Source organism: Lepeophtheirus salmonis, chromosome 2 (genome assembly GCF_016086655.4).
Source record: "Lepeophtheirus salmonis chromosome 2, UVic_Lsal_1.4, whole genome shotgun sequence".
Lineage (NCBI taxonomy): Eukaryota > Metazoa > Arthropoda > Copepoda > Siphonostomatoida > Caligidae > Lepeophtheirus > Lepeophtheirus salmonis.
In genome coordinates, this window is record NC_052132.2 from 37813503 (window position 1) to 37826581 (window position 13079).

Consider the following 13079-nt stretch of genomic DNA (forward strand, 5'->3'; position numbering starts at 1 on the left):
TGGGTTTAATTAGTCAATCATGGGGTAAAAATGAACTCGATTATAAATCCTTTTAAATACATAAATCTCAAAAGTAATCTAGGTACAAACAAAACCAACCTTTCTCGCCACATAGATGTACCAGTAAACGATGAAATTGAACTGTCAAAGCTTACAGAGCTCTTAACTCCAGAAGAAGACCTGAATTATTAAAGTAACTTTTTTTATAAAGACTCAATGATGTAATGAATGAATCTATATTTTATACAATATTGCCTTGCCTCCAAAAAAAAATAAAAAAATAATGTTTAATGTTTTCAAGTAATAAGCAAATAAGAAGAAACATTTATTAAATAATGAGTTGCTAAATAGGGGTAGTGCGCCCATTAGGTACTCATAATAACAAGGCGTTGCTTATTTGAACTGTGTACCATATCTATGTAAATATGTTGAAAAAGATTAGATAATAACAAAACATTTATTATTCTCTAAATTGTTATTAGATTTTAAAAAATATGTCCAAGAGCCAGTTAATTTGTTCGCAATGACTACATATAATTAACAAGCCCTTGTCTCTAGTGGAATATCTCAGTTTCCTTAAATAAAAAATGATCACTTTTCTACCATGTAAAACGCCTGAATTAGAATGATCTCTTATAAAGCTGTGAACAATTCCCCATAATTATTGAATAATAATTCTATAGTTGGGAATATTTCACTAGCTAACCATTAATTAACAGGTATTTTCAATTTCCTGGAGCATTTTATTACTTAATTTTGGCAATATTTGGAAAAATGAACCAAATATCGAGGGTTATTACATGTTTCTCCAGATTTCTTTTTGTTTTTGAAAGTGCGAAACAAATATTGGTGGGTTTATGTTTCTCTTTATAATTCCAATAACGGTATTTACTACTTGTTTTTTTGCAAAATGAATGACTTCCCATCTAGACAATTATTTTGATGTATATATTTTGGTATGCATTTGAAGTTTATAAGACTTTTTTTTTTAAATTCATAATAATAGATATACTATAATTCTCGCCACATTATCATAGAACAGAACTCAACAACTCTTTTACGAGTGAAAGATAGCATTGTTTTAATATCTGACTCTGTTTGCTACTCAATGCGCAATTACATATTACTTAATTATATATTAAAATGATGAAGTTAATAGTTCTCAACAAAGAAGCACATATTTTGATAGCTGAACTGCTACGAACGTTGCTACTTATGCTCAAGGAATTACGGTATTTTTTTTTTTTAAATCACAAAAATAAGTAAGATATCTATAATCTATTCCATTCATTCAGAGGCAAATAAAACTTGGGGAGAGGAGAGTGAGTATAATAATAAACACAAGTAACCATTACAACCATCAAGTTCTTAAATCCGTTATATACATACAATACATCCAGGTGTTATATAAAAACTTTAACTTTCACAATCAGATTGAACAAGTGGGAATTTGAACGTCATATATCTTAATATTTAATCATCAGGATGCCGGCCATTTTCATTACCTACTATAAATTAATGCTGACATTTCATTTGGTTGTAGAGTTAAAATTTCGAGTCTTTGGTGGACTCGGAGTAGAATTGGGGATCGACATCGGAGTAATTCTTGCCAATGTCCTGGTTTATTTCCTTCTCAGAGATAATTGCAGCTGCTCTACTCCAAAAGATTCTTAAGTTGTCAGGGTTACCATGTTGATTTCGGTTTCTTTTTTTAATATGCCCAAAATTTACACAATTTGCATCACTATTGATAAGCATTCTGTGGCACATTAGTAGGGTGTCCTTGTTTTGATTTCCAAAAAAAAGAGGACACGTAGTATTGGTTTGAGGAAGGGGGAATATTTTGAAGTTAATAACATCGATTCTTGTTTTTTATACAAGTTTTATTTCTTTATTAAATTCTACATACTTGAAGTCGATTTCAGACTATTTCTTCCATAAAACCGGACACTTCTTGAGTTTATAAATAAAATCCTCTTACAGAATGTAAAAAGAGGACATGATTGGGTAAAAGTGGGGCAGTTGGTCACTCTTAACATTCAATTATAATCCATGGCTTCACATTTCAATCACTTGTAAATATATAAAAACTAAGTAATTTTAATATGTCAAAATGGCATGATAACATCAATATATAGTTGGAAATAATTAAAATGACGAACATTATGATTAAATACTGCTTTATGAGACGTACCAGCTCCTAATTTGTACAAATCATCTACAAGATAACACATGGACTGAAAAGTCTCGGAATTACCAAAGAAAATGAGGTTAATTACAAAAACTTAGCGATAATTATTTGTGAATCCCAGGATTTTTCAGCCCATGTGTTGTATTTATATTTTTCGTTTTGTATCTTTAATCTTAAGATAACTTCATCTCACAGACAGAAATTTAGTAAAATTCAAGGTATAATACATAGCATACCAAAATTATGATACTTCATAATTACTCCTTTTATAAAGTTTTTAACCCTATAACGCCATACGTATCATATTTGATGCACGAGTTTTGGATTCCTAAAAATGAGCAGTTCGACCATTTTTTGGCTCAAAAACTTCATGAACGCAATTGTCAATGAATCAAAAAGTAACATATTTTTTCCCCCTATTTGATGGCCTTCCAGTATTACAAACGTATTCTAGGATTGAAAAAGTGTTATAAATCTAATTTATTTATCATTCAACGTTTTATATAAACATCAGCAAGAACAATTAGTTAGTTTCTTTGAATAAAAATAATTTCTCAATTTCTAACCAAAAACTCATCGATTTTAACCAATTAAAAAAATAATAATAATAATAACATTAATGTCCTTAATAATTGACAAGGATTATAATTTCACAAAATCTGACAATTCTGACCACGCATTAACCTCGTGGGTGTCATATGTCGGGGTTAAATTAATATTTATTAAAACATCTTGTGTGTTGCAATAGCAATAATTATTTAATGAGGTTTTTTAATGCCTACTTTATAAAATAGCGAACAAATGAAGTAGAGCGAGAGATAAATTATGAGTATGAGGTAGGTGTCTCAAATCATATCATGTCATGAAGTGAACTAACAATTCAAATTAAATATTCAAACTAATTATTGTTGGGTATAATATGAAACTTGTCACATATAATTTAAAGCGTCTTTGTAGACCTGGCTCCGAAACCACAATATTGCTGCGTAGGAACGAGATATGACCCTGGGCCATAAATATGAAACTAAAATCATTTTGAGTGGAGAAAATACGTAATAGTGTGTGTGAGAGAGTTAGTAGTGCTATATGTTTTAGTTGTTAGGAAAATGGGTGTGACCCAAGCTCAGCAAAATAATAAACGAATAAATAAAGAGATTGAATAACAAATTCTCCTTTCTTCTTTTTTGTAGATCAGCTGATGGTGATTGAATCTATATTTTACATATATATACGCGTATATTCATAATATTATGTATGCTTTTAGTCAAGGAAGGAATGCTCTATATATGCGAGGGATACGCTCTGATTTTTTTTGACGAATTTAAAGCTATTTTTTCTATGAGTAGAATATTTATCAAATGAAAAATGAGAATTAAATTAAAATAATCGTATATTTTTATGAGAATAATCATTAATCAAAAAAGTTATTTTCATTCCTTAAGACATTCATTACTCAATTGTTTTAATTCATTTCTCTCTTTCACTTCATTACTATTCTATAGGTTATGTTGAGACTAGAGGTGGATTCGGTATATGCCCGAGTCCAAAGTGCAAACTCATTTTACCAAACCCAAAAACCCTGTGGCCCCAGCCTTCCACCCCGACATTTATTTGTAATTTAAAATAATTCCATTACAACTAATCGATAACGTCATTTTTTATTTGATAGCTTATGAAAAATTAGCCGAAGATAACGTTATTGATCATTTGTAATTGTTACACTTACAAATACCTGTTTTAGATCGTATATTTATGATTGATTTCGTACCAACATATGTTACACACCTAAAATGTATAATCAACAAACCTCCCAATATTATAAATTGAAAAAATAGGCGTGTTTCTAAGATCGAAACGTCACAAACCCATTGATTTATCAATATGTAAAGCTTCAAAAATAATGCCTCTTCATTCAATTGATCGGGTTTTGATTATGTGATAGTAGACTTCATGAATTAGTTATTACATGCGAATGTTTTAAATATATTTAAATCTCATGAGTATACTTTTGATGTATAGATTATCATATTTTGCCCCGAAAGCCCACGATATGGCCCAACCCCGGTATTTTCTAGCTTGATCCACCTCTAGTTGAGACTAGGCCCAAAAGTGAATTGTTTTTTTGTTGTTTTTTTTCGTTTGGTTTTAAGAGATTTTTTCTAGACCAATCTGCACTGAAACTTACTCAAACCTAATTAGTTTAATCTTACAAAAATCATTCTAGAAAATGTTCTAGGATTTCCATGCTGAAGCCCGATACTAATATTCTTTTAATAAAAAAATGTGAAAATAGCTTTCAGTAGGTCAAAATAATACAAAGGGAAAAAAGGGCGTGCGTTCCATGTATAGAGTATTCCATAGACAGTTTAGTTTGCATATACCTAATTATCAGAAATGCATATTTGATTATCTTTAAAAAAAATAACTTATAAAGTTAAAAGTCATAACTACATAAAATGTATAATATAGATCCCCTGATCAAAATGTCAAGCCCATAATATTAATAATGGAGCGTTTTTATCTGACATCATCATCATATTTCTGGAAGCCGGCTATTTTTAGATGAGGAAGAAGAGGCACAAACAAATAGTTGGTATAAGAAAAAAACCTTTAATCCTTTTTAATTAAGGGAAATGGTGAATTATTGCCGTGTGAATTAATGTTATAAATGGACTGACAAATATATATGAACATAAACATTTATTTTATTGCACACCACCTACTAATCAGATAATTTTATTCAAATATTCCTGTATTTGAAAAGCATCTACTGCATGTAAAAAGTATTTTTTGGAATTTTATTACCATTAGATGAAGTTTTCTTCAGATTTTATTTTTTTGGAAATTTGTCCATTTTGTTTCATAAATCTCTTTATATTTAGCATATTTTATTTTTAAATCCTGTTAGGAGCGTCCAGGGGATATTTATTTATAAATTCATGATATGCTCGGTATTTGTAGGTTAAGACCATTTTCATTCAATATAAAATTAAAGTCAAATCAAAAATTATTATTATTATTTTGGTGTTCTTATATTTTATTATTGTCAAAAGATTACCCCACACCCTTCCTATAACTGTCATTGTAAACGTAGTATTGGATCGGTCAAAAAAAACTAAAAAGACTGCAATCCCATCAGTCCACTCTTTCATTCAAAGAGACAATATACCTTAAGTTAAAAGTAGGAGGTGTGTGACTAGAACGTACTATTATACGTTCCAACTATCTTTCATTATTTCCTTAGTTCTTATATTCTTGAATCCTAGCTAGGAGTGAAGAAAATAAAAAGATAGCTAGGACCGTAGAACTAAAAGACCGATGTATCGATCCTTAAGACCGTTGAATGATAAAAAAGATCGGACCAAGAAATAATCCAATCACCGACCGCACACTAGCCACGTGTCTTCTTTTGTGAAAATCAAAATATGGGGACCCTTGACTATGCCTCCAACGTGACGGTGTTGCTTTCTGTGTACTACTTATTTAATGTGTGAAATCAGTGAACACGCTCTTTTATATTCATCGATAGTGGGAGGGAGGTTTAATGTACAATCCTGAGCATACTTCAAAAAATACTTTTCAAAAAATTAGGAGCAATAAAACTCTAATTTATCACACGACTCCTCTTACTATGATCATAGATCTTGAACAAAAAAAAATGAAAAATGAAGACGTATCATAATTATAATGTAAGACACATATGAGAGATTAAATTCAATTAGGAACTTTTTCTTTTCATATATGTATGTATGAGTTCATCTATTCACATTTAAGTCAATTACCTTTCAAAATAGGCCATGAGAAAATGGGGTCATTCGTTGAAAGTTCGACAAACTTACCAATACATAATTAAAGTTATATATTATACTCTAGTGTTAGAGTTCGGAAGAGAAATACTTGATGGGTCTGAGACCACTATATTTTTTGTAAGGCCAAACTCATTCGGTCTGGACCGTCTCCTAGTAAAATTACTATTTTTTCCATCAATGTGATTGAAAAGACATTATTAGTCCAGATAGATCTATAAAAAAGTAAATTAAGACTGAACCGGTAAGAAAATCGGTCTCGAATCGAGTCTCAATACTAATATACACACACTCCTTTACCTATTTGTAACTATGTATATTTGGGTCAAAAGTTGAATTTTTCCTATGTCACCCAGTTTTTCCTTCCTCCCCCTTTCTGTGACATTTTTGTAATATGAACGTACAAATAACATATACAATCAATCATATAAATGCCCCACTACTGTCAAATACCTTAATCTAAAATCTGCAAAGTGAAATATATGTAGTCCAGCTCAAAGTTGATTTTTGAAGTATTAATGCAGCTTTAAAAAGAAATATACAAAACAAAACAAAATGCAATGCGGTATTTTCCTTTGCAAACTAATGCAGCACAAGTGGCTTTATGTTTTTGAATTTTTCACTACAATAAGTTGTTGCATCTAATAGCCAGGCATGAGCAAACTAACAAAACGTTCATAGTTGCAAGATGGCGCAGATATCCCAAGTCTATATAGTAAACAAACAAACACACAACCAAGAAAACAACGCTTATATAAATACCCTATTTATTTTCAAAATGACTAATAGTATGTATTTACAATATAGCGAGTCATTATAAATGCAATGAGAGTTTATACATATAATACATTATGTAATTACTTAAAAATGTGCATGCATTGGTTAATTCATGATGTATGTACAAGTTACCTACTTGTGAAGACTTGATAACTCTTACTAAGTAAGCCGTGTGTATTTTGTTATGTAATGGAAGCAAAACTATGTATGTGTGATATATATTACATCATATGTTCTTTATAAATTTGGAGAAATTAAGGGATGATGGGCGGCATGGGAGACTACTTCACTTTTCTGTTTTAATTGATTAAAGAGTTTGATACAAGTACATATATACATTCTATAACTATTATCAGTGACTTTGTCGGCCATGATTATTTATCAAGAACTATTTTCTATTAGAATTGTTTTTTATACAATATTATTCGGGATCCCTCAATTCTAGGAAATACTATACAGCCGTGAGTCAGCAGCAGCATGACGATGGGTGATCCAACACCCACAATTGAACCCACTGATAGAACAAAAAAAGCGTGCGGGTCATTGCAAAAAGTTAAGAGTTAAGACCAAGTTGATACGTGGATAGGTTTGTTAAAAACATAAACATTAAACATACCCAATAAGCATTAAACATGTTCTACATAACATATTTATGTATCGAGTAACAAATTGGGATTTTAACTTGTACAATAAGATTATACAACTTGCAATTTCTTCGTCATATCATGTTTTCTCTAATAATTACTACAGAATGTCATTTTAATTATTACAAATATTAGTAAATAGATGCTATACCTTCTTTTTTACTTATTACTATGTATTTAGGAGTAACATTATTACTGTGGACATTTGAACTTTATAATATGTCATAGAATACTTACTATCATTGGGTAATTTTCAAATCATACTAAAAAATGACAATCTTAATACATTTCGATCATCTAAGGAATATTCAACTGTTACAATATCCTCATCACAAGTCCTAATGTAGATTCATGATTGGACTTTTTGCAATTTGTATAATTTGTTTGTACAAGTTACTAACTTGTATAAGTAAATTGTACAAGTTACAATTTGTAGGTCTCATAACTCCTTAATTAAATAATAAAAGCGATCTTTTTACTTATATATACAAATATTAATTAATAATATTATTTCCTTTTGATCCATTAAAATTACTAAAATATGTACGAGTTATATGAATGTGAGTATTTGAACTTTAGTATGTGCCAATAAATTATCATTTATGGTAGTATTTTTCATTAAAACAGTCAAAAATTACAGAATTAATAATATGTCGATATTCAACTATTCCAAGTATATTGTAAATTCATCCTTTAAATTTTTCATTTCATGTTTAATTTGCAACTTGTTCGTGTTGGATTCGAGTATTAATTGAACTCGAGAAAGAACCGGACTTTACTAAAGTGGACAATTTTCTTAAAATTATTCGAACTCGCCCAAAAAAATATTTTAAAAACTCAACTAAACTCCATTTCCAAATATCACATTTCGAAAGATTCGAGAATAGAGTAACTTTCTACTGCTGGGGAAATTATATCGAAAAGTAGAAATATAATAGATAGTGAGTGATGTGGGGTGAAAAGTTATAAACTACACGTCAGGGAAAAACTATGTTTTGTTGTGATGATTTAGATACAACAAATAAACATAAATATATATTTTTTTAAATAGCCTATATTAGTTGATTAATATTTATCAACAGCCTTATTGAGGTAGTCAAACTGACTTTTGATTGCTGAATCAATGAAAAAATATCCTCATGTCTTAAGTCGAATTCGATGGTCATAACTCGAATACAAAACTACAACTTGTACAATTTACTTATAAGAACAAGTTACAACTGCATAATACATCGTATATAAGTAACTCATACATATCACATCGTGAGATCTCATTGTTACCTCTAGATATGGAAATGTACATATTATTATTTGTTATCATAATGATCATCCCAATTTTATGTCTGTATATATATTTTTAAGGGATATAAAAAGATGTGAAGGGGTTATCATATCATTAATGAAAGTTATAGGCAGCTAAGTGACATTCATACTTTATAATATAAACAATGATGTGGATTTTTAGATAGATTTGACGTAGTAGTTCAAATTGTACTAAAAAATAGTTAACATAACAGAGCGTGGATGTGTACTTTCGAATAGCCTATATTATGCTAATATACTGCTAAAATGAAAAGTTACTCACCCCACGTAAACTGGCGTATATAGAGCAATATTATCCGACTTCAAATGTTCAAAGGAGGACGTGTCCTTCACTTCACTATTACTAGTGTCCAGGGTGGCTGCAGCGATGGCAGAGGATATTTTTTCTTCCATGTTGTCCACCTTTCCTTGTTGTTTTTCATCATGTGTGACGTCAATAGGCATGGAATCATCTCCCAAGGATTTCATTTCATCAACTGTCAAATACTTATAACTATGATCACCAACCATCGTTTCTTCACCTTTAAAATAGAAATAAATCAAAATGAAATATGAGTTTTCTATAAGGAAACAATTAAAAATAGACTCTACGTTGAATTTAATAAAATAAACAGTAGTAGTCCTATAACTACTACTGTCATAGTTTGATGATAGATGAGGATTATTATTAGTTCTACTGAGAACTACACAACAATCTAAACCTTATGTCATTCATGTTATAGAGCGGGATTATTACTACTACAGTACTACTACAACGTACTGTGGCAAAAATACTTATTACATACAGAATACAGACACACATACGACTTGAGCAGAAGACACCACCTACGTGCTATGTAAGTAAGAAGTACATCACAGCAGCAGTGAATGCATTAGCGACGTGGCTCCCTTGCCAATCAGATTGCTTATATCTAGGAACGGTCTCTCATGATTGGAGCTATGGGATTGGTTAAATTTTAAAGGAACCCCCGGAATTACAACTTATTCGTTTTACAATTAAACTCATTACAGAAAGTAATGACATGGAGAGAAATACCTATAATAGTTTTGAAAGAATATTATATATAAAAAGTGATACTTACATCCATCATCCTCTGAGTCGGAGAAAAAAGTTTCTTGCATGGCCTCAGGTGAAATGACTTTATACTTTTCTTCTGTTATTGTAGTCGTTGTGGTAGTAACTTCTTGCTCAGTCACGACCTTAAGGGTTTCCACAACAGATATATAGCCCAATCGTTGAGCTATAGATAGAGGTGTTTGTCCGTTCTGTAGGAGAGAAAAATACATAGATATGTATTAATGATTATTATGTGTCTTAATTATGAATTGACGTCTTACATTGGAGACTGAGTTGGGAGAGGCACCATGTGATAATAGCATGTTAACAATTTGAGGATGCCCTTGTTGAGATGCCTGGTGCAAAGCAGTGTACCCTATTCCATTCTGTACGTTTGGATCCACCTTCTTTTCCAATAAAAATTTGACCATATTTGTGGATCCAAAGTGAGAGGCGACATGCAAAGGACTATAGCCTTGCTTCGTTTGTGCTTCCATGTCAGCACCCAAAGAAGTTAGCATTTCTAAATTAACATAGTGAGTTCATTATTAGAATTATAATCATTTAAAAATATCCCCACACACTAACCTGCCACTTCTATGGAGTCCTCTTGCGCACAAAGATGAAGCGGAGTGAGGCCATTTTTGGCGGCAGCATTAACATTTGCGCCATTCGCAATAAGTTTATTGCTTGTTTCCTTGTGACCCTCTTGAGATGCAAGATGAAGTGGTGTAAAACCAGCCTTACTCATGGCATTTGTGTCTGCTCCAAATTCTAATAGGGATTGTGTTATTTCTAATTGATTCTTTTTAGAGGAAATGTGCAAGGGTGTATATCCATTCTTGGCGACGGCATGTGGAGAAGCATTCTGAGGATGGATAAATAATCATGTATGAAATAAAAGTGAAGGACTGGTGCAATTATATAATGAGATATCTTACATTATCTAATAGTAAAATTGCAACGTTCGGATGGTCATAGTGAGATGCAACATGCAGGGGAGTTACTCCATTCTTTCCTTCACAATTCACTGGGGCTTGTTTTTGAAGAAGTAACTGGCAAACATTCTTGTTACCATACTTGGCAGCTAGATGCAATGGCGTAAAACCTTTTTTGGTGGGAGCTGTTCTAGAGGCACTATGATCCAAGAGCACACTTGCAACCTCTTCTTGTCCTTCTTTAGCAGCAATGTGTAATGCAGTATATAGATCTTTTGTTTTGGAATCAATCTGAGCACCAGATTGAAGAAGTAAAACTACAATATCGATATTTCCCAATCGAGATGCAATATGTAAAGGAGTTTGTAGTTCCTAGTAACGTAAATGTAATATACTTGCAAGTATTGACATAAAACGATATGATTTATTCTATTATTAATGATACATTATGTATCAATCCATTATTATGTAATTGATCTTCAATAATGCTTCAACTTTTAAGAAAATATTATATCAGATATAATCCGTCAATGACAGCAAATCTACGTACTTGATACTCATTTTTTTAAAAGCAAAATTTGACGTAACAACTACATATTTTAGATCCCAGCAACGCATGATAAAATCTACGTAAATTTCATGCACCACGTTGGTAGTTGAATCACTTCATCAGACAGGTAACAAAGCTTACATATTATTATGTTAATAATATGTAGTCAATCATTAAATCCTTGGTATTTTTCAAAAAACATTCATTATATGAAAATACCACTTCCGGAAGTATGTATGTTTGTAGGAGCATTATTATCTCTCTTTCTTATTAAAATCGAACCTTCTCTTTGAATAATAAAGGTAAAATTGTAAAGGAATCTCGCAATCAAGTTAAATAAATAAGAATATACATATTTTGAATGAAACCAATATAAACTGATCTCCAGAGAAAGATGAACATGAAATAATTTTGTAAGATGTAATGATAATTGTAGTAATAATTTGATTGAAATAACTTTGATCGTAGATGGCAATTTACAATGAATAATCTAATTAAATGCAAAAAAAAAAAAAGAACAAGTCGAAAAAACTATAAAAGCTTAATTATAATAAATAACTAATATTCACATTGACTGGAATCAAAGAAAGATACGTTTATCTTAAAATCAGTGTTGGGAACCTCCGTCTAAAATGCAACAATGCATCTTTTAAATGGCGCGCCTTTGTCCTATTTATTATATTGAGATAATTAACTCAAATAACTTATTGGAAACAATTGTATTAAGAAACTGTAAAGAAAGAATAAGCAAAGTAAACTGAGAAATAAGAGCGTCGTCGTAACCAAAAACATGGAGCAACGCAGAACTGTAAATCTGGAGCTATTCGGGAGTGGAAAATCACCACCAGAGATATGGGTGCTAATGCTCAATGATGGGATGTAAATACTATATTGTGTACTGGGTGGCCACAAGACTCACACCAAAAGCTTCCATAAGGTCCAAATTGAGGCCAAAAGAATTGATTGAGGCAGTTAAAGCTACCATTCAAAAAAGAAGAGGCAAAGTGACCGTCAATAGCTATGCTCGTGGATTTGACAGCAGCCAGACCACCATGCACCGCTTGATGAATCAAGACTTAAACCTTAATGCCTACAAGAGAACTCCTTGTCGAGGTTTGAAGCCTTTTGATAGAGTAAACCTTGTTACCCGTTACAAAATCCTCCTCAACAAGCTTGAAAATCAAAACTCTTGGCCTCACCACAGCCTTGACTGCTCCCCCTAGACTTTGGTATTTTTGGGCACCTCAAGGAAAAGCTTTCGGGAGTCACAACAGAGGACCGCCATCATCACTGCTTTAGTCAAGCTTTGTAAAAAAACTGCAGTGCAAAAGTCTGCGCCACGCTGAAACTGATCATTTAGGGAAAAGGCGTGTATATTGATTCAGAATGTAAATTACTGTTATTTATTAATTAGATATTTTTTGAAGTATAATATTATAGACGGAGGAGCCAGTATGACTTAGTTGAGTAATACCTTATTACATAAAACTCCGTAGAAAAATAATTAAGTTATATTACTTCGAATAAAGAGTAATAAAATTACTTTACTTTATATGACTTATTTTTTGATATTCCCCTAAGAGATTAAGAATGCTTCAATCAATACTGCGAGTTTCTTACATTAAAAAAATGAATAAGTGAGTAGTAATTGTATTTTAATATACATGCAGTGAAAAACTAATTTCTACTACATTTTCTGTATTAACATTTTTTTAATCATAGATTATTATTATTATTTTTTTTTTTTTTACATATTAACAATAAAGAAATATTTAAATAAGAAGCAGCAGTTT

The 13079-nt window shown here is 31.1% G+C and overlaps 1 protein-coding gene across 1 annotated transcript in view; it reads right to left on the reverse strand.

Annotated features, from left to right (window-relative positions):
* The window catches only part of LOC121113799 (uncharacterized), a 38872-nt gene that overhangs the window by 21424 nt on the left and 4369 nt on the right, over positions 1-13079 (reverse strand). Inside the window, 6 exon segments of the mRNA XM_071886813.1 lie at positions 100-180; positions 9004-9262; positions 9824-10007; positions 10080-10321; positions 10387-10666; positions 10740-11108. Of these exon segments, the coding sequence (XP_071742914.1) occupies positions 100-180; positions 9004-9262; positions 9824-10007; positions 10080-10321; positions 10387-10666; positions 10740-11108 (1415 nt within the window).